The sequence below is a fragment of the Beauveria bassiana genome (genome assembly GCF_000280675.1).
Source record: "Beauveria bassiana ARSEF 2860 unplaced genomic scaffold BBA_S00001, whole genome shotgun sequence".
NCBI classification, from domain to species: domain Eukaryota; kingdom Fungi; phylum Ascomycota; class Sordariomycetes; order Hypocreales; family Cordycipitaceae; genus Beauveria; species Beauveria bassiana.
Window position 1 is genome coordinate 1,237,086 of NW_007930836.1, and position 26,700 is coordinate 1,263,785.

General features: G+C 53.0%; 12 protein-coding genes across 12 annotated transcripts; 4 read left to right on the forward strand and 8 right to left on the reverse strand.

The window, feature by feature from the left end:
* Positions 1 to 957: 957 nt before the first annotated feature.
* Positions 958 to 2,021, reverse strand: BBA_00405 (BTB/POZ domain containing protein; the record flags this gene model as incomplete). The annotated part of the gene is made up of 4 exons (XM_008595502.1): positions 958 to 991; positions 1,045 to 1,276; positions 1,349 to 1,764; positions 1,837 to 2,021. 4 exons carry the CDS (start codon positions 2,019 to 2,021, stop codon positions 958 to 960), a joined length of 867 nt encoding a protein of 288 aa, XP_008593724.1.
* A 1,552-nt stretch (positions 2,022 to 3,573) lies between these two features.
* On the reverse strand, positions 3,574 to 4,546 carry BBA_00406 (alpha/beta superfamily hydrolase, putative; the record flags this gene model as incomplete). Its single annotated transcript, XM_008595503.1, has 2 exons — positions 3,574 to 4,268; positions 4,324 to 4,546. The coding sequence occupies 2 exons, from the start codon at positions 4,544 to 4,546 to the stop codon at positions 3,574 to 3,576; spliced, it is 918 nt and encodes a 305-aa protein (XP_008593725.1).
* A 730-nt stretch (positions 4,547 to 5,276) lies between these two features.
* BBA_00407 (protein phosphatase 1 regulatory subunit SDS22) lies at positions 5,277 to 6,575 on the forward strand (the record flags this gene model as incomplete). Its single annotated transcript, XM_008595504.1, has 3 exons — positions 5,277 to 5,541; positions 5,620 to 6,498; positions 6,559 to 6,575. 3 exons carry the CDS (start codon positions 5,277 to 5,279, stop codon positions 6,573 to 6,575), a joined length of 1,161 nt encoding a protein of 386 aa, XP_008593726.1.
* A 361-nt stretch (positions 6,576 to 6,936) lies between these two features.
* Positions 6,937 to 8,952, reverse strand: BBA_00408 (CUE domain-containing protein; the record flags this gene model as incomplete). Its single annotated transcript, XM_008595505.1, has 2 exons — positions 6,937 to 7,756; positions 7,805 to 8,952. 2 exons carry the CDS (start codon positions 8,950 to 8,952, stop codon positions 6,937 to 6,939), a joined length of 1,968 nt encoding a protein of 655 aa, XP_008593727.1.
* A 1,079-nt stretch (positions 8,953 to 10,031) lies between these two features.
* On the forward strand, positions 10,032 to 10,464 carry BBA_00409 (40s ribosomal protein s20; the record flags this gene model as incomplete). The annotated part of the gene is made up of 2 exons (XM_008595506.1): positions 10,032 to 10,073; positions 10,156 to 10,464. 2 exons carry the CDS (start codon positions 10,032 to 10,034, stop codon positions 10,462 to 10,464), a joined length of 351 nt encoding a protein of 116 aa, XP_008593728.1.
* Positions 10,465 to 10,810: 346 nt separating this feature from the next.
* On the reverse strand, positions 10,811 to 12,967 carry BBA_00410 (CCCH zinc finger domain protein; the record flags this gene model as incomplete). The annotated part of the gene is made up of 4 exons (XM_008595507.1): positions 10,811 to 12,349; positions 12,418 to 12,611; positions 12,684 to 12,785; positions 12,922 to 12,967. 4 exons carry the CDS (start codon positions 12,965 to 12,967, stop codon positions 10,811 to 10,813), a joined length of 1,881 nt encoding a protein of 626 aa, XP_008593729.1.
* A 1,124-nt stretch (positions 12,968 to 14,091) lies between these two features.
* On the forward strand, positions 14,092 to 15,558 carry BBA_00411 (methyltransferase domain-containing protein; the record flags this gene model as incomplete). Its single annotated transcript, XM_008595508.1, has 1 exon — positions 14,092 to 15,558. The coding sequence occupies one exon, from the start codon at positions 14,092 to 14,094 to the stop codon at positions 15,556 to 15,558; it is 1,467 nt and encodes a 488-aa protein (XP_008593730.1).
* A 322-nt stretch (positions 15,559 to 15,880) lies between these two features.
* On the reverse strand, positions 15,881 to 17,829 carry BBA_00412 (aspartyl protease; the record flags this gene model as incomplete). Its single annotated transcript, XM_008595509.1, has 3 exons — positions 15,881 to 16,614; positions 16,675 to 17,282; positions 17,741 to 17,829. The coding sequence occupies 3 exons, from the start codon at positions 17,827 to 17,829 to the stop codon at positions 15,881 to 15,883; spliced, it is 1,431 nt and encodes a 476-aa protein (XP_008593731.1).
* Positions 17,830 to 18,683: 854 nt separating this feature from the next.
* On the reverse strand, positions 18,684 to 19,382 carry BBA_00413 (orotate phosphoribosyltransferase; the record flags this gene model as incomplete). Its single annotated transcript, XM_008595510.1, has 1 exon — positions 18,684 to 19,382. One exon carries the CDS (start codon positions 19,380 to 19,382, stop codon positions 18,684 to 18,686), a length of 699 nt encoding a protein of 232 aa, XP_008593732.1.
* Positions 19,383 to 19,895: 513 nt separating this feature from the next.
* Positions 19,896 to 21,928, forward strand: BBA_00414 (nucleolar GTP-binding protein 1; the record flags this gene model as incomplete). Its single annotated transcript, XM_008595511.1, has 2 exons — positions 19,896 to 20,025; positions 20,088 to 21,928. The coding sequence occupies 2 exons, from the start codon at positions 19,896 to 19,898 to the stop codon at positions 21,926 to 21,928; spliced, it is 1,971 nt and encodes a 656-aa protein (XP_008593733.1).
* Positions 21,929 to 22,650: 722 nt separating this feature from the next.
* On the reverse strand, positions 22,651 to 24,696 carry BBA_00415 (GDP dissociation inhibitor; the record flags this gene model as incomplete). Its single annotated transcript, XM_008595512.1, has 8 exons — positions 22,651 to 22,845; positions 22,903 to 23,057; positions 23,109 to 23,648; positions 23,718 to 24,060; positions 24,116 to 24,143; positions 24,229 to 24,288; positions 24,387 to 24,411; positions 24,651 to 24,696. The coding sequence occupies 8 exons, from the start codon at positions 24,694 to 24,696 to the stop codon at positions 22,651 to 22,653; spliced, it is 1,392 nt and encodes a 463-aa protein (XP_008593734.1).
* A 1,192-nt stretch (positions 24,697 to 25,888) lies between these two features.
* Positions 25,889 to 26,676, reverse strand: BBA_00416 (50S ribosomal protein L4; the record flags this gene model as incomplete). The annotated part of the gene is made up of 2 exons (XM_008595513.1): positions 25,889 to 26,122; positions 26,200 to 26,676. 2 exons carry the CDS (start codon positions 26,674 to 26,676, stop codon positions 25,889 to 25,891), a joined length of 711 nt encoding a protein of 236 aa, XP_008593735.1.
* Positions 26,677 to 26,700: the final 24 nt, after the last annotated feature.

A 26,700-nucleotide genomic window follows, 5' to 3' on the forward strand; every position in this document is an offset into this window, starting at 1 on the left:
GCTTAAGGATGCAGTTTCATGTTCCTTGCTAGGCTCGGTAAATTGGGTTGGCGGGGCTTCTGCAGCGTGAACTTTTTGCATGGTGGCCGAGGTTGCTGCCTCACGGTCCGGGTCATAGCTGCTCTTTAAAGCACAAGATGGGAGAATGTATTTCACGCATATTTTCACATTCTAATAAACGAGAATACGTTGACAGTTTCTCTGGCTGTGACTCCTACACGCCCCCTACCGATAATCCAGACGGCCTTTTGGCCCATCCCACACCCTGTTATGCCTGTGTGCTTGCACAATTATTTTTTGATCGTTTCCCACTTATTTCAAAATTGTGATGATTATTTGAACTATGATTTGCTGTAATAAAAGGCGCTTTGTATAGCGCCGCAAATATGATACAGAGAATGGTACCGAGCTGGCCGTCACTCCGCGCAGTCGTTCTGTAGATGAGAAAATTACAAAGGAAATCTAATAATAACACCAAACCGAGACTGTTCCGTTTCCTTTCTGGTTGCTTTCCGCAAGCAAGTCTCTCGAAATAAAAGTACATCTCCGTTGAGAGAAAGCTAAAATTTTTTCGTAGGTTTTTCGCTTTTCTCTCCAAGCCGTGTCTCTGTGTGTGTACGTGGCTGGAAATCAGTGTTGCTCGTCGCATCTTTCAACATGTAAAACATTTGCAGCGTACAATCTGGGCCTGCATTGTGAGGCGGAATATGAGAAAACAGGTCGAGGGGGGGGATGCAATGTGGTAGACAGAGGAAAGTAATTGTACATGGGTAGCGATGAGAATGACGGCAAATAGAATGTGAACAGTTTTGTGACAACAAGAAGAAGTAAAACGCCAGTGTGAGAGGGAAACGCCAAAACGCCACGGAAGAATTTGTTTGTGCACGAGTTTTGTTGGCCAAACCCCAAGGCAAGGCGAGGAGGTTGTAAAATGGACATGCATGGTTGAAGGTAGCATTAAGAGAAGAAGCGGTTCGACTTGGGTGTGCCCCTGTTTTGACAGTGTTAGTGTCTTTAGTAGTAGCTTTGGCAGAAAGTACTTACTGTCCCGATGCAATGTCATCGACGTGGTTGCAGAGAGCGACAAAGAGATCAAAGAAGAGAGGCGTGCCGCCATTATGCATCTCCAGCTGCATGGTTCCGCTGCGCTTGAATGTGTTGCGGGAGCGAATGATGAGGGCCAGATAGTGAGCCCGCAGCTTCGAGTCTGTGTCGGGCGTGTTGGCGTAGGCATAGCGTGCCGACGTCAAGATGGTGCTGCACTGGATGCCAGACTCTGCAGCACCGTATCATAAGCAAGTTGTACGGGGCGTGTTGAGGGGCAGAGAGAAGCGTTGAGCGAACTTACGAAGTCCCTGCTTGCGGAGGGCAATCTTTTTGAGCTCGGTCAGCCCATAGCGCTCCGCCGCGCAGTAAATCACGGTATCCTTGAGCAGGTCGCCGTCAAAGCTGCGGTGGTAGACGGTGCTCTCGACGCGGGCGCGCTCCTCGTCGGCCGTTGTCGGGGCCTCGAGCTCCCACGAGTCGCGGCGCTTGTTGTGCGCGAGGCGTGGAAAGTAGTCGCCCTTGTAGAGGTACTCGAGGACGGAGCTGAAAATCTCGGGCTCCTCATCGGGCAGCGCGATGCGCCTGGCCGCCGGGTCCGTGTAGGCGGCGCGCAGCGTCTGCGCGAAGAAGGGGCTCGCCCGGAGCACGTCCTCGTGCGCAGCAAAGAGGCGCTGCTCAGCGCCGACGACAAGTGTGACGACGCTAGAGCCGATGCCACTGCGCAGAGAGTATGTGAGTTGAGATGAAGGAGGAACCATGATGTGGGCTGCCACAAGTTATGGGACTTACTTGCTCATGGTGGTATCTTCGGTTCCAGTTGACGACGCCGTGGCTGGGCGGCGGTGGTGGCGGGACGACTCATGGCGCTTCTTGGAGACGCCGCTGCTCTCGCGAAAGGAGGCGCTCGACTTGGAGACTTTGTGGCCCTTAGAGAAGCTCCTGGTTGTGGATTCGGCACGCCTGGAGGAGAACATATTTTGTCTCTGAGATGGAGAGGGATGAAAATGAAGAAGAATTATGTTTCGAGGGGATAGAAATTAGAGGCTTATGTATTGTTGGGTGATGATGACCAGTCAGGCAGCAAAGATGTGAAGCACCGGCCTAAAGAAGCGAGGATATGTTCACGGTGGTGGTGTAAATTGTGTATAGTTGCCGAGGTTAATTTGTTTTATCGACCGTGATGCCTTTTTTTCCTGGGCCGTATCTCCTGATGTCACCAGACTTACCGTGTCAGAAACAATAGAGACGCTACAATACAACAAGAAAGAGGGGGGCGACCAGGAACGAAGAGCAGCAGATGAACGAGCGGGCGGCCAGGCATTTTATAATCCTTCTGCGCTCTGCCCCCCCCCAAGATACACACGCAGTGTGTGTGGGCTACCTACTTTCCGGCGACACACCCCTGTAGTGAAAAAGAAAAAGAAACGGCAAGCAATCAGGGAAGCCAACGAAAAAAAAGTGGTGATGGCGCCGGCTGAGCATCGCACCACGACCGCGTTGAGTGGTTCTGGCTGTGACCCGATATTGACACGCTATCACGTGCAGCCACTTTACCAGGATGACCTGCTGGGCAAGGCATAACCTAGCAGGGGGTATCGGTCGAGTCATCCATCCTAGAAGGAGAAAAAAAGAAAAAATAAGGGGCAATTGGGAGAAATATGCCTTTGCATTATGTTGGGAATAGCAATTACAGAAATGCATGTAAAAAGCGTCGTCGTTGCCTTGTCGTCGCCGTTGTGCCCACCCATATGCAGCTAAGAAGCGACGTGCATAACCCAAGGCACAATACCCATCTTATTGGGTACTGTTGGGTGCCGCAGGGCTTTACGAATCGGCGGACAAGGACGCATACGCATGCTGCACGAGATGAATCCCATCATCCTGCACATTTTCTCCCAAACCATGGGCACACTTAACCATGGGTACACTATTGGTGTATTACCCACCCCGAGTTGCTTGCCCGACTGATACAAAGACGACGGCGGGCGGCGGCGCAACAACTGCCTAGTTAGCACCCCTGCTCAAGGACGCCCCTACGCAATTGGCAAGCTTCTTTTCACGCATTATTTCGTGGATGTGTGGAGTCCTTGGCATGTTTTGCCTGGTGTGCATGCCCGGAAGCATTGTCAGGCAGATATCCTCCACTCGGTAGGTCACTCGTGATTAGCGACCCAACATGTCGGGCCCGTTGCCATTTTTTCCGCTGGAAAAAGAAGTTGAAATATTCGAAATGATATAAATCGACCCCTCAGAGATCTCAATTGGTTTTCTTTTGACCAAAATCCGCCAACTCTATGGTGGGAAAGACCTTGCAAGTCGCATGAGATTCACAGGCCCGTTAGCATCTGGTTCCTGGTCTATCGGTGTTGCTTCGCTCGACATTGTTCCTCCCCGCACACAATGGTCTATGCCTTTTAGCTCCGGTGGACCCGCTGTTAGATGAAGATGCCATTCCTTTCCCTTTCCGGGCGCCCACATTGCTGCGATTTCTCTGCCTGGACGTTGCCATTGGCTCCCTGGTGATCATCACTGTGCCTGAGCGGCCGCCACAGCGGATCGTATGGAGTCTGCAATAGCCTGCTTGCCAGCCTGCCGGATCGAGACATCGTTGTGAAGAGCTTTACGCACGGTAAAACGCTGCACAGGCAAGCCGAGCTCCGCGCAGCGTCCAGCTAGCATCTCGCCGTGATTCTGTGGCACTAGCTCGTCATTCCCAGCCTCGACAATGTACACGGGCACCGGCTGCCCCTTTGACTTTCGAGCCACCACCCTAAGATTGTTCCACGTATCCAACTGATTGCGCAGAAACGGCCACAGATACTGATAAGGCAGCCATTTCTGAGGATACAAGGCCTGCAGCATGGCCCTCGTGTTGGTGAACGGTGTCTCGAGCACCATGCCACGTATCGAAAGATTGGACTCGTCTGACGTATTTGCGGCGAGATTGGTAGCGAAGCCGCAACCTACGCTCTGGCCCCAGAGGAGAATAACAGGGCTACCCTGCGAAGCAGGATGCTCAACTTTGTGCAATTGCGTAACCCACCGTAACGCTGCCTGGGTATCTAGATTGATGCCTTTTTCGTACGGCCGGTCGTGTGACTTCCAGAAGCCTCGATAGCTCACGCCAACGATGGTATAGCTTGCGCTTTTGTCGGCATCTCGAACTCGACGGAGGACTGACGATATCTCGGGTAATCTGGGCGGCAAAGATGAAGCGTTACCTATGAATCCGGTCAATCACCTCTTGTTTGCCCTTGAAATGTTCTCTTGACATACCTTGAAAGTACAAAATGTACACCGGCGTGGCAGGGAGAATTGATGGCTCTGAAGCTTTTTCGCTGACGCAGAGCGCAATTGGCGTGCCGTCCAGCGACTTGATCATCTGTTGCCTCCAAGCCACCCCGCGACATTGGCTCGCATAGTCTGCTATTTCCAAGCGGCGAGCGTCGGGCGGCAGAAACGGGTTATAGATGATGACATTTTGGAACACGACGAGCATGGTGCATTTCCAGCACCACAAAGCTATGAACAGTCCTGTAAAAATCATGGGAGGCATAACAATAGGCTCGAGGTGCAATCCTCGGCGGAACCGCCGCCCACAGGGCCAAGCTGCGAGCTCGAGCCTTTGAGACGTAAAGCCTAGTCCATGCATCGTAGCCGCGTAATGCCGCACCACGGGCCAAGCCACCCGGCGCGACATCTTGCACGAGATGACAACCGTTTCAATGCATTATATATGGCATGCTCCCAGGTCGATCATAAGTCGCGGCGATTTGATGGAGGAAGCTGGATGAGTGACGTCAAGCAGTGGTGGAGGAAGCTTGAAGTCTACAGCCACGCTGAAAAATGGTGAACCCCGCATGTTGGTCAAATGTACTGATAGGTGTGATAAGAAACAGTGCGCGCTGAGCGGGCAAAGCTCAGACATGTGTGCAGCTTCAATATGCACCGATCTGCAAAGCAATGAAAGATGATATAATATACGAGCTATTTTACTGCAGACCGGCATTGCATGTCTTGATGTACGTTTCATGCCAGAGATGCAATCATTCTTTCATCATCGCTCCCGTTGGCCGCAGCTCTTTAGCGTCTCTGCCTAACAAATGCCCCGCCATTTTATTATCGATAATCCTCCAGATCAACAGTCAGCCTTACAAATTGTTTGTTTATTTGCTACCTAGGTACACTTTGCCCTCTCATCCTCCTTGAGCGTGCTCAGAAAACACACCATGTCTCCCGGCTCGACCAGCGAAGAACAGCACCATGCGCACGTCACTATCGCCGCCGATGCCGACGCTCACGAACCCGCCGCCTCCGAAGGCAACGGCAGCGGCAGCGGCAGCGGCAGCGGCAGCCTGAAGAATGCCAACGGCTGGGATGGCAAGCTGCGCATTCCAAAGTCGGCCATTCTAATTAACCCCGAAGCCGTGTCGGACCCGGAGTATTCGGATGACGAAAATGTACTGCCCGGCGAGGAGATTGCTGCCGATGAAGGTGAGTTCACCCTCCCCCCCAACTGTCGGCAAGATGAGGCCACAGCCCGCTGACAACTTGTCTCGTGCGTGTGTATAGATTTACTGGCCAACGAGGACCCCGACACGGAGCAAATCAACGTGACCCATTCGCGCATCGGGTCAATGGAGCGCCTGCGCCTCGACCGCTTCCAAAAAGTGGTGCAAATCTGCCTCCGGCAAAACAACATCCAGCACATTGAGGGCCTCGACGAGCTCGGCGGCACGCTCGAAGACCTCGATCTCTACGACAACCTGATCTCACACATTCGCGGCCTCGACCGGCTGACCAAGCTGACCAACCTCGATCTAAGCTTCAACAAGATCAAGCACATCAAGCACGTCAACCACCTCAAGGAACTCCGAACGCTCTACTTTGTCGCCAACAAGATCAAGGAGATTGAGAATCTCGACGGCCTCGACAAGGTCACGTCACTCGAGCTCGGCTCCAACCGCATCCGCGAGATCAAGAACCTCGACACCCTCACGGGCATCGAGGAGCTGTGGCTTGCCAAGAACAAAATCACCGAGCTCCGCAACCTCGGCGGCCTGCCACGCCTGCGACTCCTCAGCATCCAGTCCAACCGCATCCAGGACCTGAGCCCGCTGCGCGAGGTGCCCCAGCTGCAGGAGCTCTACATCTCGCACAACATGCTCACCTCGCTCCAGGGGCTCGAGGCCAACGTTAACCTGACCACAATCGACATCTCGCATAACAAGATCGACAGCCTCAAGGGCCTCGGCCCCCTCACCAAGCTCGAAGAGGTCTGGGCTAGCTACAACCTCATCATGGACTTTGCCGACGTTGAGCGGGAGCTCGCCGACAAGGAGGCCCTGACGACGGTGTACTTTGAGGGCAACCCGCTGCAGCTCCGCGCCCCGGCGCTGTACAGGAACAAGGTCCGTTTGGCCCTGCCGCAGCTTAAGCAGATTGATGCGAGTAAGTCAACGAATCTTTTTAGTAAAATGACAACCGGATTCATGCACTGACAACATACAGCGTACCTCAGAGCATAAAAACAGAAATGGTGGCGGCAAGGGGCCCAAATACTTGGCGTTTTGAGCAGGTTTTTTTTACTTTCTTTCTTGAAGACGTGATAATTCGACATTTACAGACTTTATGATTCCAATATTTGAAAATAGTCTACTTACCAGAATCGGGCTGATCCTTTTATAGAGCATTCGAAAGACCCAGGATATTTTTTTTTTTTGAATACCATTCTTTTAATCTCGCCTGTCCCTGTGACCAATACCTATGCAATGCCTCGCTCTTGTTCATGTTCAAATGCTATTCACCAGTAACGACTCCAACCATGTATGTATGCGTCGAATATATACATACAAGCCTCAGAAAAGCAAGTAATTCCATTTGCACCGTTTACTCGGGGAACCCTCCACGCGCCATCTTCTTAGCATGCCCGGCCTTGCGGTTATGGTTCGCCCGCGAGCCTTTGTTCGCCTCCTTGCCCTTTCGCGCGTTTTCCGTGGCCTTGTCGCCCGTTGGTCCCGCCACATCTCCACCACCTCGTCCTCTTCCACCACCACGGCCACCTCTACCACGTCCGCCGCCGCCTCTTCCTCTTCCGCCTCTGCTCGCTGTCGCCGCACCAGCATCGCTGTCCTCTGCGCCCGAGTCGCGCCACGCTGTGCGTCCGAGCTCGCGCTGCTGGCCGCGAAACGCGTACTTGGCCTCGAGGCGGCGCATCTGGCCGGCGTTGCGGGTGAGCATGAGCGCCCAGCCCTCGACCGCTTCGTCGGCCATGCCCGTGTCCTCGCGCAGCTTGCTACGTGAGGCGGACCGGCGCGTCGCGCCGTCGCGATTAAAGACGCGGGGGTCCGCCTGGAACGCCCGGAACAGCGCCTCCTCGCTGGCGTCGTTGGCGCCGTCGGCCTCCTGGTTCGTCGAGGCGTCAACGGTGCCGCCGACGTCGTCGGCGTCGTAGGTGTCGTCGCGCTCGTCGTCGTCAAAGTCAAAGGTGGCGAGGGCGGAGAGGATGGCGGCTTTGCCGGGCGCGGACGAGCGGTCCTTGAGCAGCTGGTCGGCCGTCTTTTCCGGCCGCTTACCAAAGGACAGCTTGGCGGTGTCAACGGTAAGACGGTCGAGCTCGTCGTCGTCGTAGATGTTGCGACGAGTTGGTAATTGTGGTGGTGTGGAGTGCGGTGCCATGTCGGGCTGTGGTTGTTGATGGGATGAGGATCTAGAACATGTGAGTGAGTGAACTCTATTTAATCCACATATAACGTACAATCCTTCGCTACGATCTGCGATAGCAAGATGTGGTGGTAATGACTCGCTGAGAAGGTTGGCAACCACCTGCTCAACATCCTCATTATATTCATCCAGACACTTGGCGACAAACCCGGCGCCAAGGTCGGGAAACAAGTCTTGCACTTGGGTAATCTGACTCATGCGATGAATGTGTATCTCGGTATCCGCATCGTCAGTTGTTTGCCTGCCCTTGCCCTTGTCCACCTTGCGCCGCACCAGCCTCTTTGGCCGCACCATGGCACCCTTCTTGAACGCCTCCAGGGCCGTGATGCGCTTCTTGAGATTCGGCGTCGCCGCGCCGTCAGCCTCGGCCTTGGCCAGCAGTACCTTGAGAAGAGGAGTGGACGTGACCAGCTCCGGCACTAACGAGTCGTTGGCGCTGATCGGTCCTTGCTTGTGCTGGTCCGCCGCCGACTTGAGCGCAAACAGCTCATCGCTCAGCATGGACCACTTGGCGGGTTGCGCCTCGACGAGCCCGAACAAGCACAGGTATAGTGTTGCGATAATGACCTTCCGCAGAGGTGGGTTCATGACCTTGTAGCCCACAATGAGACTGTCGAGAAAGTCGTCACCGGCGAGGAACAGTATGCAGGCTTCTGGTGAGGCATGCAGCAGCGGATTGAGCTTCGCGAGACGTGCCTCTGCGAGCTTGAGGTCGCCGCGTATCCCAGCATCTAAAATCACAATAAGTGACTTCTTTAGCGCTGTCAATGACGACTCAATGGCAGCGGCATGTGACGACGTAAACGCTTTGGAAAGCACTGGCGCGGCGAGTTTCTTTGGATAGATTTTGGCCAAGTTGGCGAGATGATCAAACGTGTCGAGAGCCGTTGTTGATTTCAAAGACGTCCACTTGTCCATCACTTGAATCACGGCCTTTAACAGGGCTGGTGAAGGCGAATGGGATGCATCCTGTGAGGCGGCTTCTTGCGCAAACGTGGTGAGAAAGCGAGTGAGAGACGAGTCCTCTTCAGAAAGAGCATTGGCTAATACAGAGTGCGGAGAGTTGATGTATGCTTGCAACAATGTTACCCAGGCACTTTGTATCGATTGCCATTCCGCAGATGAGAGCTTGTGACGCCATTCGGCCGGGGGGTAAGCTGCCAATGACGGCAACTTGGGCATGTTGGCAGGATGGAGGGGTAGTCGAGTCGTCCAGAGTCGTTACGTTCCCTGTGATGAAAGCTTCCTCTGGGTTGAGAAAAAAAAGATCGAGGGTTACTCAAGGTTGAAGTCGCATCTCCATGACTGGTTTACTGATTCTGCGTGCCGCCTCGTACGAGGCTGTCGTTGAATCGCCGGATGATTCATACAAAGAGGGTCAGCCAAGTTGGAAGCTCCAGGCACGGTGTAGTTACTAGTGGGGTGGCCCGTGCTTGGGGTATGAACATAGACAAGTAGGTTGTAAGTCATCAATGCAAATGAAATAGGTTATTATTAGTTAATCATATACTAAGGCTGAAACATATTAAAATTTAGGTCAATTTGATTTTTTCAAATGGTAGACGCATAACAAATAATACATGTACTGGGAACGAACAAGTTGATGATCAACGGGATGATTGGTCCTACGTATGACTCGCTTCCTGCGTGTAGTCTTCATGAAAAAGGAACATCATTAGTCTATATGCTGATGTTTCATCTTCTTTCTCATCTGAATATTCTTAGAGTCGATCTCACTATTCTTCGAGATTGTGCTGCCACTAATTGACCGATGACGTGAAAGTCGTCAGAAGACGAGCAACCTCTCAACCAATGCTACATATTGTACCGAACGTCATTGACGGCCATTAACAGACAAATTTTCGCCGACTCACGGTAACAATTCATGGATTTTACCCTCCATCAGGTATTTACAACCTTACCACTCGAAACAGATCAAATCCCAGTGCCTGTAAGATATTCCAGCTCAAGGCGCATCGCTTGGATAAAGATACGTACCTTTTCTTGCACCCCACCATCCCATGCCAGCCAACCACATCTATTGAAAATAGCCACTCTAGCCTTAAAGGGATTAGCGCCTCGCACAACCAGCACATTTTCGCATTCCCCCACCAAACCTTTTGTGCCCACCAGGGCGAAGCGATCCCGAATCTCTTTTTTCCTCTTCTCTTCAACCTTCATCACTTTGCCGAAACGTCTGTCTAGCAGTCCTACAACGTTCGAGTCGTGAGGTCAATACCCCGAAGAGAAAGTCATACAAGATGTCCTACAACAAGACTGACAAGGATGTCGGCGAGGGCCCTGTACGTTTTCTCTCTTTTGCTTTTGCTCACTTCGCTCGCCAGCTGCTTGGAGAATGACAAAAGTACTGACAAACTACTGCAGAAGAGCCACAAGATCCGCATCACCCTGTCCTCGCGCAAGGTCCAGGTCCTCGAAAAGGTCTGCACCGAAATCATCGACCGCGCCAAGAACAAGGACCTCCGCGCCAAGGGCCCTGTCCGCCTGCCCACCAAGACGCTGAAGATTACCACCCGCAAGACCCCTTGCGGTGAGGGCTCCAAGACCTGGGACCGCTTCGAGATGCGCATCCACAAGCGTCTCATCGACCTCAACGCCCCCACCGAGGTTGTCAAGCAGATCATCGTCAACATTGATGCCGGTGTCGAGGTCGAGGTCACCATTGCCGCTTAAGCGGTTTTTTGGTGACTTGCAACGGGCTGAGGCAAGTTGAAGACGGGCGAATGGCATCTGAAACAGGGTGCAGCCGTCACAACTCTGAAGACAGGATTCATATAAACAATAAGAGTTCAACTTTCTCTCCCACTAAGACTGGTATATAAAACGCTGTGCTGTAAAAGAGACTACCCAGGTTCAAATTTCATGTAATCCCGAGTTTTTCCTGTGACCATGCTATATAAACGTCCGTGGTCGTAAAGATACCCAAAAATGACACTTCGAGCCGCCCAGTCGAAATGACAAAAGAGAAACGGAAAAAAGAAAACGCCATTAGATATGCACATCAGCCCTCTATCTCATTCTAAAAGTCCCAGACCGTACACTCTCGTGGCGGCGGCAACGCGGGCATCAAGCCGTCTGCAAACTTGCCCGTCTGCTCAAACTGCTGCCACTGCGCCTTGGTCTTGTCGTCGTACACGTCCGAAGGCAGCTCCGTGTTCTTGTCGTACCGCGGCGCGCCGCCGGGGAACCAGATACGCGTCCAGGTGCCATCGAAGGCCCGGATGCCAGGCCTACCCTCACGGTACGAGACGGCCTTGCCCTTGAACGCCGCCAGCGTTCCGTCCATGTTGAGGCTAATGTAGCTCGCCGCAGGAGGGTGCTGCTTGGCACTTCCAGGCGGATACGGGCTGTTGGCCGGTGGTGCCGCAGGCTGCGTTGCTTGGGCGGGCGCGCTGCCAAAGGGGTTTGCGGGAGCATTCGCATTGGACTGCGCCGCTGCGAAAGGATTGGATCCGCTGCCCCCTGCTGCCTGGCGTTTAGCTGCGAAAGGATTCCCTGCCGGCGTCGTCGAGTTACCACCGCTGGCAAAGGGATTTGAGCTGGGTGTCGCAGACGGCTGCCCAAACGCATTCGGAGTCTTACTCTGCGCTGGGGTTTGGCTCCCAAAGGGATTTGAAGCTGGTTGGCTTGCCTGGTTGTTGGTTGATGGAGCGCCGAATGGGTTTGGCTTCTCGTTATTACTCGATGCTGCGGCAAAGGGACTTGGACCTGCATTGCTGTTTCCTGCAAAAGGATTTACCGAGCTGCTGGTGTTGTTAGCAGCCGTGGCGAAAGCACTTGGTCCTGTGTTGGCGTTTCCTCCGAAGGGATTTGGTTTCTGGCCTAGCTGACTGGGCTGACCGAACGCAGACGTCTGGGGGGCGCCGCCGGTGCTGGGCTGCGCAGATTGACCAAAGGCGGGGGCACCAAACGGACTGGGCTTCGCGCCCAGCGCCGAGGGCTGTCCAAAGGCCGATGTCGTGGGTTGCGAGGGCTGTCCAAAGGCCGATGTCGTGGGTTGCGATGGCTGGCCAAAGGCCGAGGGTTGCGGCGGTTGGCCAAAAGCGCTCGGTTTCTGCGCAGCTTGACCAAACGCAGAAGGCTGCGATGGCTGCCCAAAAGCTGACGGCTGCGACGGCTGTCCGAAGCCCGCGGCAGGCTGGGCCGGCTGTCCGAAGGCGGGCACGCCAAATGGATTGGGCTTTTGGCCCAGCGCAGACGGCTGTCCAAAGGCGCTCGTCGTCGGCGCCGCGCTCGCACCGCCGCTCCCGAAAGGAGACGGCGCGTTAGTCGTGTTGCTGCTAGGAGAAGAGAATGGGTTGGCGGGAGTAGCAGCGGTGTTACCGTTGGTGGCGAAGGGATTCCCAGACGCGGGCTGTCCCGGCGCTATCGACTTGGGTCGCTTGCCGACGAGGAACTCGCCGAAAGGCGCTCCTTGAGTGCCCTGCTGGCAGACGTCGAGACGATTTGGGTGTCTATTTTCGCCATCTACAATGTACTGTGCGGCTTCGTTGACGTTTCGTACGGCTGTCTGCATCTGCGCCTGCGCGTTCTGGTACAGCTCCTGCGCTTCGGCAAGCTGTCGTCGAGTTAGCTCCTGTCCGCACTCGACTGGGGGGGGGCTCAATATAGAGCCATGGAACTTACCGCTCTTTGCTCGTTGCCAGTTGCTCTGCCATTCATGTGGTGCAGCCGCATTTCCTCAAAACTCTGCTCACGCATGGCGCCGCCGAAGAGCTGGTCGGGGGCATCGCGGCCCGGAGCATAGGCAGAGAGGATCCATGTCGGGGTTTCGGTGGTAAGATCAGCCTCTATGGCGTCGAGCTTGATCGAGTATTTATCTGCGAGAGATTGTAAGAGTGAGCTGCATAGACACGAGAAAACAGGGTAGAGACATCGTCATAGGCACGTACCCAGGACACGCTGAAATTGGGAGCCACTGCCGCCGCCCAGTGCGCCAAAACGGTTCGAGGATTGCGCGCCGCCGCCGGTAGGATGTTCGAATCTGCACGAGTCTACAAATTGGTTGGCACTGTCAGCTTTCTGTCTCTCATACGATGTGCCCTCCCCTTGACTTCTCGGCGCCAAAATTCAAGGGCTTCGAGCCAGGCCCCGAGGCCACGAGGGAGTTGCGGGACATGGTCTACGTACTTCCATTCCTGCAATTGCCCTGCTGAAAGAATTTGCAGAGCGTCATCGTGGAATTCAGGTAGGTAGTGGTCGAGAAGGCGAGTGCTGGGTGTTGCGCTCGATCAGGAGGAAGGGGTAGGCGTCGTGCTCTTTAACACTGCATAATTGTGCTCCGGATTCCGCTTCGATGCGCGGGCACTTGTCGCGTGTAATTGTCAAGATTGGTTGATTTCGTTTCGTATGTAGGATTTCTTGCCGTAGAGCTAAACGCGCCTCACGAGCTGGGTTTAACACAATAGCAGAAGTGTACAAGGCGCTTCACAGTCGGACAGAGAAAAAGAAGTTTGAGATCGAGTCGACGCGAAGATTACAGTGCATCTAGTTAGGTAGGTAATTCCGCTCGCGACCCCAAACCCCACCAAAATACCGACTTTTAAACTACAAAAATAATAAGAGCTAGTACCTAAGGTTAATTGACAAGAGTAGTGGTTAAGTGATTGGTAGTTAAAATATTTAAATTATTATACTTATTTTTTTAATAAATTTCTACTTAAATAAAGACTAATACAGAATACTTTTTTTTATCTTCTTTTAGGGCTACTCAATATTTATTCATTAGTTAAATTCCTAAAGCTTAGATAACTCTAACTTCTATATATATTTTTTACCTTTCTATATTTATTATATATTTAACTTTAAAGGTAGATATATTAAATATATAATTAAACAGTAGATATTTTAGTAGAATTAGGGTCGCTAGCAGTATAACTTATAACCTACTATACTAAGTAACTGCTATTATAATATACCGCTAGTTAAGCTAATGAATAATAGGCTAAAATTTATATATATTATAACTAAATATATAAAAAATAGTAAGTCTAATTCTAATAATATAAAAACTAAAAATTAAATAGCTTAATAAGAGTAGTACCTCTATATATACCTAAAAGGGGGCTAAAAAGTCACTATTTCTAGGGGCTTATTTATATATTTACCAGGGCCTTACTTAATCACCTCTTGCCTGACTTCAACACATTGCGCTGTCTGGAAGTACCAAAAGAGGCTCGAAAGCCCCACAAAAATTTGATCCTGTGCAGCTTCTTTTAGCCAGACCTTTGGCAACTTCAACAGCTCTAAACAAGCTGCCTCTAGAACTCTCCAGCAGCTTTCGACGAAGAGCCGGCGACTATGTTTGCTGTTCCAGGCTGGTCTGTATCTGCGGACAGCCTCAAAGCCGAAAAGGTGGGCGCCCAGGACGGGGCTACGGTTGGCAAGAAGCGTAAGAGGCCTGGCCGTCCTCGAGACCAGGAGGTCACTGCAGACAATTTCACACAGCTCTACGAGTCTGTCGTGGAGGGAAGGAACCCCAACGCCCCAAAGAAGAAAGACAAGTCCTCCAAGCGTCAAAAGAAGGATGGTGCCACAGAGGATCTCCAGCCCCAGGACAAGGAAGACAACTGCTCTACAGAGCAGAAGCCCAAGCAGCAGATTGACGGAAAGAAGTCAAAAGACAAGAAGGAGAAAAAGAAGAAGCGTGATAAGCACACAAACCAAAATGAGACTGGAGATTCACAAGCCGCTTCCGATGCCAAGGAGCCAGAGACTGCTGCTATCCCCGCGCAGTTGCCGCCTGTACCGCCCAAGCTCACGCCGTTGCAAGCAGCTATGCGAGAGAAGCTTATTTCCGCTCGTTTCCGCCATCTGAATGAGACGCTTTATACTAAGCCATCCGAAGACTCCTTTTCGCTCTTCCAGGATTCACCAGAAATGTTTGACGAGTACCACGAAGGCTTCCGCCGCCAAGTCAAGGTGTGGCCTGAAAACCCCGTTGACAGCTTTCTTCAAGACATTCGCAGTCGTGGCAAGGTCCGCCAGCCTATCAAGGGCAAGCCCGGCGCCCGCCCGTCCTCTCTCGCCACCTCGCCTCTTCCTCGCACGGGAGGTACCTGCACCATAGCCGACTTGGGCTGTGGCGATGCCGCCTTGGCACAGTCGCTGCAGTCAGAGAAGGGGAAGATGCGCATCGACGTCAAGAGCTACGACTTGCAGAGCCCTCATGCACTCGTGACCAAGGCCGATATTGCCAACTTGCCGCTCGAAGAAGGCTCCGTCAATGTCGCCATCTTTTGCCTGGCCCTCATGGGCACCAATTGGATAGATTTTATCGAAGAGGCCTTTCGCATTTTGCACTGGAAGGGCGAGCTCTGGGTGGCCGAGATCAAGAGCCGCTTTGGCCCCGTCCGGAACAAGCACACTCCCGTGGAGCACAGCGTGGGCAACCGCAAAAAGGTCGCCAAGAAGGGTAAAAGTGCCGGCAACAGTACCGATGCAGCTACCCCCATGGATCTAGCTGTTGAGGTAGATGGCGTCGAGGACAATCGCAAGGCCACTGATGTTTCTGCATTTGTCGATGCCCTCCAAAGACGAGGGTTCGTGCTCAATGGCGAGCGTTCTGAGGCCATCGACCTTTCTAACAAGATGTTCGTCAAGATGCGCTTCATCAAGGGTGCAACTCCGACAAAGGGCCGTGCTGCCAAGGCGCCAGAACCCGGCAGGGGCAACAAGCCTTCGTTCGCGCCAAAGATTGGGGATGAGGAGGATAACGATGTTAATGAATCAGCAATCCTTAAGCCTTGTTTGTACAAAATACGGTAGACATTGGAGCTTCGCAATATAACAGGAACCGGCGTTGGGCTTGAGAAGAGAAATAGAATCCCAAAGTTTCCTATGTATCGTGGTTTGTCATGCCTAAATCGTACCTTTTACTTGTTTGCTGTCTGTAATTATTGAGCATCACCAAAAAAGTGCCATCCAAATTTAACTGCGCTCGATCCTCGGTGCTCGACGGCCGTTGCCTGTATATTTTCCAAAATCAAACTCCCAACGCCGATTTCAATGTGCGAAGCCTCCTGACGCTCTACTCACGACCTTTTCCCTCGAGAACAAACGACTGTCCCGGTCGTCACTGGCATTCCACCTAAAAGAAGATGATGCCTGCCGCCACATCCACGTTACCTTCGGCAGCCTGCAGGGCCTGGACCGCCTGCTCCCGCGTGGCGCCCATGCCCATCAGTGTCTCGATGTGCTGGGGTTGAATGGCCGGCCCAGCGGCAGCAGGCTGGGCCGTCGCGGCCGCAGTCGCTGGTGCTGGTGCTGAACCGAGCGCCGCTGCTGTCGTGGCAGGTATCGACGACGCACCAGCTGCCGACTGCGGCGCGGGGGCAGATGCCTCGCTGGGCGGCTCAATGGCGCCAGATCGCTGTCCGATGGTGGTCCCCGCAGGCCCAGGGATGGTGGGCTCATTCTGGTTGCCATCCTCCTCCTTGGGAATTTCTGCCTCCCCCAGAAATGGAATCTCCTCGCCCTGGATGACCAGCTTGTCCTTGGCAAGGTCAATGGTGGCCTGGTACCGCTTCAGCATGTCAAGGCCGAGCAGGAGATCCATACCCTTGCCCTCCATGACGGTAAAGCTGCAGGGCAGGTGCATAGCGCCAATCTTGATCTGGGCAGAGTGTACGCGACCGATAATATTGGCCGTGCCGACACCCCGCGCGACACCGGCGAAGCGCGTATCGACGAGGCGCATGATTCCACACGCCTCGGCGCAAGAGGGCGACATGATGGTCGCCTGCGCACCAGAGTCCACGAACGCCTTGACCTTGTGCCCGTTTACTTCGACATTGACGTAAAGCATGTGCACTCTTCCGAAAACTGTAACGAGGGAGGTCAATAGCTTGTTCTTGACGTAGGCACGCAAGACACGGCACTCACCTTCTGGGTTATGTTCCATGGCATTCTGCAGGTTCTCCATGACACGTTCTTGGCGAATCATCTCCTCGATCTTTCTCTGGTTCTCGACGTTGAATGGATCGTCATTCAGCTGCTCAATTTGCCGTTGTCTCTCGAGACGCTCTCTCCGCTCGCGGTCCTGGCTTTCTCGGAGGATGCCCGCAAACCGGGCGGGGTCATCGACAGCGTCCGCCAATTCTGAGTGTTGGCGCTGAAGCTGCTGACGCAGGTTCGGATCACCGAGAACCTGCAGACGAATCATCTCCGGGTCATTTGTCCCGGCGCTGGGCTGGGGCTGGGGCTGAGGGGGGGCCGGTCGAGCAGCCTGCGCCTGCGGGTTGGGGTTCGGTCGCTTCTCGCGCACGTGAACAGCCAGCAAGTCACCGTCGTTGATTTGCATTTGCTCCATCGTCTTCGTGTCCTCGGTCAGGGCTTTGCCGTTGTGATAGATATGCTGAGTATCAGGCAACACCTTGGCCTCGGCCTGGATTGACTCGCGCAGCGTGGAGAGCGTCATATCGGGAAAGATTTCGAGCGTCAGGAGGGTGTCCCGGGCCGCTTTGCGGTCGAATATGTTGAGTGTGACGCGCCTAGTCGAGAACAAGCTGGTTAGTCTGACAAAACTGAATGCCGTGTCGGGATCGAAATGGTCAAGCTCACATGGTGGCAAACGGAGGAGCTGTCGAGGAAGCGGGTCGTTGGCGGTGTTAGGATGTGCGGGCAAGTTGAATGGGCGCAGGGAAGTGAAGTTCCACCGGTGTCGGGGCGTATCAGAAGCTTGGACAGCAATGGAACTGTATCTGATGGGAGTTTCAGAGGCCGGGGTTGTGATATGTAGCTGGCAAGTGAAATCCGGCGAGGTGCCTATGGAACGGAGTCGAAATTAGTCGTCACTGGTCGCAGCCTGGTAAGAAACCAGAGGAAGTGGGCCAAATGCAGTGCGGGAGCTTGGGTAACTATTTATCTTCTCGGCTGTCCGTCCACCTTTGTCCATTCCTGTTTCAGTCAATGCACGACCTGGTGATTCCTCTCAATCACCGCAACTTACAATATGTGACGCATGGGCGGGCTCAGCGAGATTTCTGCCGATTCTGACCGGAGAACGGCAGACTGCTTCTCTAGCGTCCAACTGAGCATGCTAGCAGAGGCGGTATCGAGCGGCCAGATTCTGGAGCAGACCGGTTCAAGAAGTGCGCGAAGGATTCTGCTCGATGCACACTGACGAATTCAAGTCGTTTTCTTTGATCGTCGGCGTACTAGCAGCTTTTATGGGCTGCTATGCAGCCACGATACGAGGCACCACTCTATCCTTTACCAACACCTCACGTTGCTCAAGACACTACGTTAATGTGAGGTTACAAACGAATGCGGTGTACCAACAGTCTGTCGCCATTCCTATCCGAGCAAACGGAGCCGCCCAGGTCATCTCTTCCTTCGCATTGCACAAGCGTCGGTCGGTCTGGATCCCGAAATCGTCATCTACACAGGGCCTTCACCGAGTGGGGAACGTAGACACAGCGAGTCTGGGTTTTCACCTGTGGCTTGTAACAACTAATGGTTGACAGGTGGCAGACAGTTGATCTTATTAGTTGCATGAGCAACAGTCTGTGATTTTTTGCCATTGGTTGTGAAATATGCTCGGTGGGCTAGATGGGCGATCATCGACATACACGAGGTTACTCGCTATCACACGAAGTAACACGCTATTACACGATGTTACACAACACATACATGAAAGTATAACACATAATTCATACAAGTAAGCACGAAATACTCGACAAAATATATCAATTGAAACCAGATGCGCCAAACACCATGCTGATGCTGCCTACAAACTAATGATAAACTGAAGAGCTTTGTGCTTAACTGCACAGGCTCGATTAAGCAACTACTAAGAAGGGTTAGAGTCTCGATACCTGCTATCTATAGATATTTTTCTTTCAAGCTTCATGACCTGCGTCTCTGCACCCCGGTATTGAGCCTACATCCGATCAGTCGCTGGCCTTATACTTGGCGCGGTATTCCTCAGTCTTCTTGATGTCCTCCTCGGAAATGAGGCCGCGCATGCCGTCGATGACGTCGTCCAGTGTCACAATAGAGAAAATGGGAATGCCGTACTCCTTCTTCATTTCTCCGATAGCGCTGGGGCCGGGCTTAGAGTCGTCGCCGTCGGCGGCTGGGAGTTTCTCCATGCGGTCGAGAGCCACCACGATACCGGCAACGATTCCACCCTCCTTTGTGATCTTCTCGATAGCCTCCCTCTTCGCAGTCCCAGCAGTCACGACGTCGTCAACAATCAAGACGCGCTTGCCCTTGAGGCTAGCACCGACAATGTTGCCGCCCTCCCCGTGGTCCTTGGCCTCCTTGCGGTCAAACGAGTAGGAAATCTTGTCCAGGTTGGCGGCCTCGAGCTCACCAATCTTGATGGTGACGGCCGTGGCGAGTGGAATACCCTTGTAAGCGGGGCCAAAGACAATGTCAAATTCAAGGCCATTCTTCTGAGCCTCGAGGATGGTGAGGGCAAAAGCCTTGGCGATTGCGCCAGCGAGGCGAGCAGTATGGAAGTCGCCGGCGTTGAAGAAGTAAGGGGAGATTCTCTTGGATTTGAGCTCGAAGCTTCCAAACTTTAGAATTCCGCCGTCGTGGCAAGACTTGAGGAAATCCTTCTTGTACTGAGCGAGTTGCGACATTTTGGCGATCGGTCAAGTTCTTTTCTTAGAAGCCGGGTGTATGTGGATGTTCGGGAGAGTAAGTGGTCAAGTTGGGGACCAGCGACAGGTATTTGGAGGTATTGTGCACGACAAAAGAAAAGAAAAATCTCCAAGGATTGACTATTCACAAAGACAAAAAATTCCAAGTCAGTGATTTCAGACATTCAGCTTCACGGGAAAAGTCTTACGGCGGACTTCGAAAGGTTTATCGTGACTTGAGTAGGCGGGGCAGCGCAAGCGGGGTGGTATATGAAGTATTTTTTCACACGTTTCGTACGTAGATGTACTTCGTCTGCTAATCCCAGGCGTTGATAGGTCTATCGATAAGTACTTGGCCCACTCGCTGGCCAACTTTTTTTTTTCCTGTGGTGAGTGCGAAAAAAAATTGACCGCCTTGCTGCTCGGAGACGCTCATTCAGAAAATCCTCTCCATCTTCCAAACACCAACCCCGGGCATTGTGATATCTTGCGTCCACGACCAGATCGCCCATCATGAAGACCACTTGGAAGGACATCCCTCCTGTCCCAACTCATCAGGAGTTTTTGGACATTGCCTTGAGCAGAACCCAGCGCAAGCTGCCCACACAGATTCGTGCTGGTTTCAAAATTGGCAGAATTCGAGGTAAGAAGGCCCTGACCTTGCGCAGCCTCTCTCTCCCGCACACCGGCTGACTCCTGCTCTAGCTTTCTATACCCGCAAGGTCAAGTTCACGCAGGAGACATTCTCCGAAAAATTCAGCTCTATTCTCGAGACTTTTCCCCGACTTCAAGACATTCACCCGTTTCACAAGGATCTTCTCAACACCCTATACGATGCCGACCATTTCCGCATCGCCCTCGGTCAGCTTTCCACCGCCAAGCATCTGATTGAGACCATTTCCAGAGATTACGTCCGTCTTCTTAAATATGGCCAGTCTCTGTTCCAGTGCAAACAACTGAAGAGGGCCGCTCTTGGTCGCATGGCCACCCTCGTCAAGCGCCTGAAAGACCCTCTGCTGTACCTTGACCAGGTTCGCCAGCATCTTGGACGTCTGCCGTCCATCGATCCCAACACCCGCACCCTTGTCATCTGCGGCTACCCCAACGTCGGCAAATCGAGCTTTCTGCGCAGCGTCACCCGCGCCGATGTCGACGTTCAACCATATGCCTTCACCACCAAGAGTCTTTTTGTTGGTCACTTTGACTATAAATACCTACGCTTCCAGGCCATCGATACCCCCGGTATTCTGGACCATCCCCTTGAGGAGATGAACACCATCGAAATGCAGAGTATTACTGCCATTGCCCATCTTAGGTCGGCTATTCTCTACTTCATGGATCTATCCGAGCAGTGCGGTTACTCTGTCTCTGCTCAAATTCATCTTTTCAAAAGCATCAAGCCTCTTTTCTCCAACAAGCTTGTCTTTGTCGTCATCAACAAAATTGACGTTGCTCGTCCTGAAGACCTTGAGCCCGAGCTAAAGGCTGAGCTCGATGCCATTCTCAAGCCCGGTGAGGTTGAGATGCTTCAGCTCTCTTGCAACACCCAGGAGGGTGTTCAGGAGGTCAAGAACGCCGCCTGCGAGCGTCTCATCGCCGATCGTGTAAACCAAAAGCTCAAGGCTGGCACCGCCAGCAGCGGCAACATCGGCGGCCGTCTCGCCGATGTCATGGCCCGCATTCACGTTGCTCAGCCCATGGGTGGCCAGAAGCTTGAGACATTCATTCCCGATGCCGTCAAGAGCCAGAAGAAGTACGACAAGGAGGATCCTGAGCGCCGCAAGCTTGCCAGGGACATTGAGGCCGAGAACGGCGGTGCGGGTGTCTACAACGTCGACATGAAGGCGGATTACCTGCTCAAGAACCCCGAGTGGAAATACGACAAGATGCCTGAAATCTTTGATGGCCAAAACGTATTTGACTTTGTCGATCCCGACATCGACGCCAAGTTGGCTGCTCTGGAACTGGAAGAGGAGAAGCTCGAGGAGGAAGGCTACTACGAATCCGATGAGGAAATCGACGACGAGGAGGAGAGCGAGGTCCTACGCAAGGCCGAGCTCATTCGCGAGAAGCAGCAGTTGATCCGCAACGAGGCCCGCATGAAGAAGAGGCTCAAGAACCAGGCCATTATCCCGCGCAAGATGATGAAGAAGCCGCTGTCCGAGTTTGACGACGCCCTCGACGTCCTCGGCCACGATACCACAGAGTTGACGGAGCGCGCCCGTGCCAAGTCGCGTCCCCGCGGCCGCTCCACGACTCGCAGCCGCGCCGGCACCGAGGACGCTGACGCCATGCAGGTCGACGATCCCAAGGCCCGCCTCCGCTCCAAGAGCCGCCCCGCCAGCCGCGTGCCCGCGACGAGTCGCCGCGAGGCCGGTGTTGAGGACGAGGGCAAGCGCTCCAAGGCCGACCGCATCTCCAAGCTGAACCAGCGTAGAATGAACAGAATGGCCCGCCAGGGTGAGGCCGATCGTTTCATCGGTACAGCCATGCCCAAATATCTCTTCTCCGGAAAGCGCGGCATTGGCAAGACGGACTGGAAATAAAGGAAAAAACGGACCGCGCACTATATACAAAACCATCCAGAAGAACGCTACTGCAGCATTTCGGTATATTTGGCATCATGTTGGCATTACTATCTCTTCTTTATTTTTATTGGCATCGTGTCTTGTAGAGTCACATCTGCTTATTCGGGAAATGGAGAGAGTTTCTTTCAAGACCGGGCTCTCGTTGGCGTTTTCGGGAGTTGGTTGTGTTTTCTTCTTTGTGTGCGTGTGAAAGGGCTCGCCGTCGTCATGTTTTCGGTTCCCATCACAGGGATTGCGAGAATTCCCGGGTGAATGGAGACACTGCAGAGGTCGAAGAAGAGAAAAGCTAGACAATGTAGATGGCTTTTTCATGATGTGGAAATTTTCGATTCTACTTAGGTCCATAGGTTTCAAGTCAAAAAAAAATGATGATTATGAACATGATGATGATTGTGGGTGGCTCTGAAAACACACGGTGGCGAGAACACCAGCATTTGTACACGCAGTAGTGAGCGCGCAGTCAAGCAAGATATATGAAAATTTTGTTCTTTTTTTCGCTACGAATATCTGAAATCTGACAAAAGTCCCAAATGAATCAATGATTGCCTAGCAGATCCTCTTTTTGATATTTTGTCTCCTTTTAGATGTGACCGTTCACACCATTTATATCAAAAATCTTGCCATGACTATCGAATTCATCGTTTCCCGCTGTAAACTAAAAACGAATTATATGTGCTCGCTTATTGCTCATCAGCGACGACGATGCCCTCTCTCAGGCCCTCGACCTTGAGCTCTTCGCCTGTGGCGCGGCGGTAGATATCCTTGACATCGTCGGTTGTAGTCTCAAAGTGGCTGGTAGCATCGTAGCTCTTGGAGATGAAGACGTTGTCCTTGGTACCATCCTCGAGGGGTTCGTACATGGGAATGGGAGGGCCCTGAAGCATACAAGGTCAGCTTTTCCGATACGACAATCAGCAACTTTAGTCACTTACCATGAACTGCTCCTCGATAGCACCGAGGCGGTCAAGACCGGGCTGGAGCTCGAGGTGGTGGTTGGCCTCCGTCTCGGCAATGGTCGAAACGATGGCGACCCAGTAGCCCTTGGGGCAAACATTGTGGGCAGAAGAAACGCAAGCAATATATATATCTTTTCAAAGTTAGAATATTATAGAAAAGCGGTGAGATGATAAAAACATACCGTTCTTGCGGCCCACCTGAGACTGAGGAATGATGAGCTGGCAGGAATCACTGTCGTTGGTACCGGCAAGAGGATGCTTGAGGATACAGATGGCTCGAAGGACGTGTCCAACAACCTTGGTCTTGCCAGGAAAGTAAGAGGGATCGCCCAGAACCATCTTGGCACGGGTCTCGAACTTCATTTCCTCGACACCAGTCATGGTGGCCTTGATGCCGACAGTCTTGTCACCTTCTTTGATGAACTCGGTGATGTTTGTGTTGAGCATGTAAGTACCACCGTAGATGGCGGAGAGACGGGCGAAACCCTGGGGAAGCTCGCCGAGACCGTACAGAGGGTAGATGTAGGGCGACTTGCCGTAGCGAGCGACGGATTTGCCGTAGAGGCGGATGCGCTCGATGGCGTTGGGCGCCTCACCCTTGGCGGTGAGGTAGTCGTCGGTAAGATATAGAGCCATGGCGTGGCCGATAAAGTCCTTGGTGCCAGCCTCGAGGCCGAACTTGTCGTACACCTCGTTCATGGTGCACTTGTTGAAGTCGAGACCTTGGGGGAAGACATGTTAGTCGAATGGCGCTGATGTTGATGGCCATTTGTGGCAGAATATATTCTCACCCTTGTGAGTGGCGGGATCCTTGGGATCGAAGGTGCCAACCCACTCGATGAAGGACTTCATGCGGCGCTTCTCGAAGAGGCCCATAAGGGGCGACTTGAGGGCCTCGCCAGCATCAGAGGGAACCTTGGCAACAGTAACCTTGGGAGAAGCACCCTGCTGGACAAAGCTGCCAGTGATTTGCTTGAATTCCAGGTAACGAGTGACGTCGGTAGAGACAAGAATATTGGTCAGCTCGCCAGAGGACATGAGCAGCTTGGGAACCAAGTCAATGTTCCAATCGTTGAGGCGGCCATACTTTTCCCAGGGCTTCCCCTCTGTCGAGTTGCCGTACTTCTTGAAGAGCTGATATTTGGTCAGTATGGTGATGGCAAGGCCGATAACAGCACGGTAGTCTTACAGTTTCGAGGTTGACGGAGGCAGCCTCACTGTAGAATGAGTAGATATCGAGGTTAGCGGATCCAACCCAGTATACAAAGAGATGGTGGGCAGCGTGGCAGAGCCAGGACGTACCCTCCGTAGTGATCGTTTCTGTCAATGTGCAGAACCTTCTTGCCCTTTACACTGAGAACACTGTAGAGATATGTGGCGTTAGCTTAGGCCTTATAAGGTGGTCGATCGAAAAGGCGGGGGGGTGTGCATTGGCGTTGGGAGTCGGTCGCGCAGCATACCCAGATAGAATGCACTCGGTCAGGCCTATGAGGGAAGAGGAGCATTAGCGAAAAGCAACCAAGACTAAGAAGAATGCGAGGTCTGAGCAGTAGCAAAGAAGGCATTGTGCAGTGGCAAGTCCCCTCGGGTTTCTTGTGCTACGCGCGGGCAAGCTTCAGGTGCTGGCATGAGGGGCAAAAAGGCGGCGAAAGCTTGCACGACCCCAACAATGGCGGATGAGTAGGCGGCGGCGGCGGCGGAGGGGAGCAAAAGAGTCGACGTACCAGTGCCGAGGACAACAACGTCGTACTCCTTGGCGATCTCGTCCATGGTGAATGCGGTAGGCGTATTAAAGGAAACGTAAATATGGGAAGGATGGGATTAGAGAAAAAAGATGGTCGAGTCAGGAGGTTGCAAGGAAACGGCGTGCGAGGGTTCGAGGGGAAAGCTGTTTGGGATGTCTGGCGGGGTTGGATGGACCTCGAGGCCGCTACCTAATGACAACGGGAGGGCAGGTCAAGGTACCTGAGCTATGCACTCCGTTAGTGCCTGAGACGAGGTACCATGGCAAGCTCACTCGCCACTATGATGATTTATTAGCGGAGAATCACTCCGTACTTACTGTTTGGGTTGGATAAATTGTAGAGTACTGGGGAAAGATGTAGAATGGAAATTGGAGAAGCAGACAATCTTCTTTTTCTTTCTTTCAAATTTACCGTGCGTTGTTGTTTTAAAAAGCAGGGTGTACAACATGACATGCTCTTCCTACATGGAATCTACGTACAACTGCTTGCCCCCCAAAACCATTTGTTTTGAAGCTCTGCAAGATTAAGATAATTTACACCTGCTATTCTATCCCCATCAAATTTCCCCAATTCGCACCACTTCGTCATCCCCTTGCCAGCCTGCCAGGGACCTGACCCGGGCCTTGGCTCACCGGCCTCCTCCACTCTGATTAATAGATGGGTTTGATGGGCCAGCCATGCCGTAACCCAATCTCCCTCTACAAGCCTCAACTTTACAGGTAGCAGGTAGCTCACCAGTCGGTATCTCCAGTACACTCCTTTATTACCAGTGCAAACATATATGTTTACCAAAGAATGGAAAGTGAACGCCCCCGGATCGTCTACCTCCGGCCCACCAACTTTGACTCGACAACATCTCAAGACCGGCCAGACCAAATTGTCACTAATAATAGCTCGGCTCGTAACAGTATGGCTGCAATCCCTGGCTGACGTCTGTCTCTCCTCAAATTGCTCCTGTCCTGGCTTCATATTGGGCGAAGAGGAGAGACTGTCTGCCCCCGCGTCTACGCTCGCTTAAGATTGCTGCAATTAGAATCTGCGAAATTTGCCCGTAATTCGCCATCTTACATTTTCGCTTTCTAGTTTGGTTACTTGTAGTTACATTTTGTACAGCCGCTCTTCCCGAGCAGAAACCTCCTCTCATGCTAAGGGTGCCCTTTCCAAGTTTCTTGGGCCCCCTTTATGTGATTCTGACTGTTGTTACTGCCAGTGTTACCCTAACTCGGCACCTTGGCCGACTCGCCTCTACTGGCCTCTTCAGGCTTGGCCGCCTCGGGCGCCCACGTATCTTGCGCATCAGTCTCCTCCTCATACGCTGATGGCTTGTAAAACTGTCCGTCCTCCGCGTGAAGATCAATCTCCGGATCTACACTGGCAACCTCGGTCGCGTCTTCCCACGTATATTGTCGTTCGGTCAGCGTGTGCTTGATGGCTTTCATCGTCTTGTTGACCTAGAGTAACAAATTAGCAAGACGACTTTTGTCAGCTTTGCTTCATCATTGTGCAGTCCTCCAGCAATGAGACACACCTCGAGCTCACGCGCCTCGATTTCTCTTTCACCAAAGCCGAGCTTTGTTCTCTCCAGCTCGGCCTTGGAAGTCGCCAGCATGTTGCGCTCTCTGCAGCACGTCCACCACAGGGCGTGTAGGTCCTCCCACGATTTGCGGCGCAGCTCCTCAACTGTCCAGGCCCTCCCATGCTGCTCCATCTCCGCCGGCGTCCACATTAGCTTGTTGGGTTCCGGGAAGAAGCCCCAGAGGCCATGGTTTTTGTCGACGAGCGTCGCGGGCTTGTAGTTGTCGCGAGGTTTCGGCAGCGACACCTTGGACATGGACAGAGGCTCGCGCGGGCCGGAGCGGTACAGGCTGCTGACGCCACGCTTCTTGTTGTTGTCCCTGGTCTTTCGCTTGCACATGCGAACGGTTGTCGAGAACGGCGCTGCCTGACTGCTAGCCATTGGCATTTGCGCAAGGATGGGAGTTTGGGCTAAGCTTGCGATGCGCATAGCGCAGCCTATTGTCGGCCGTAG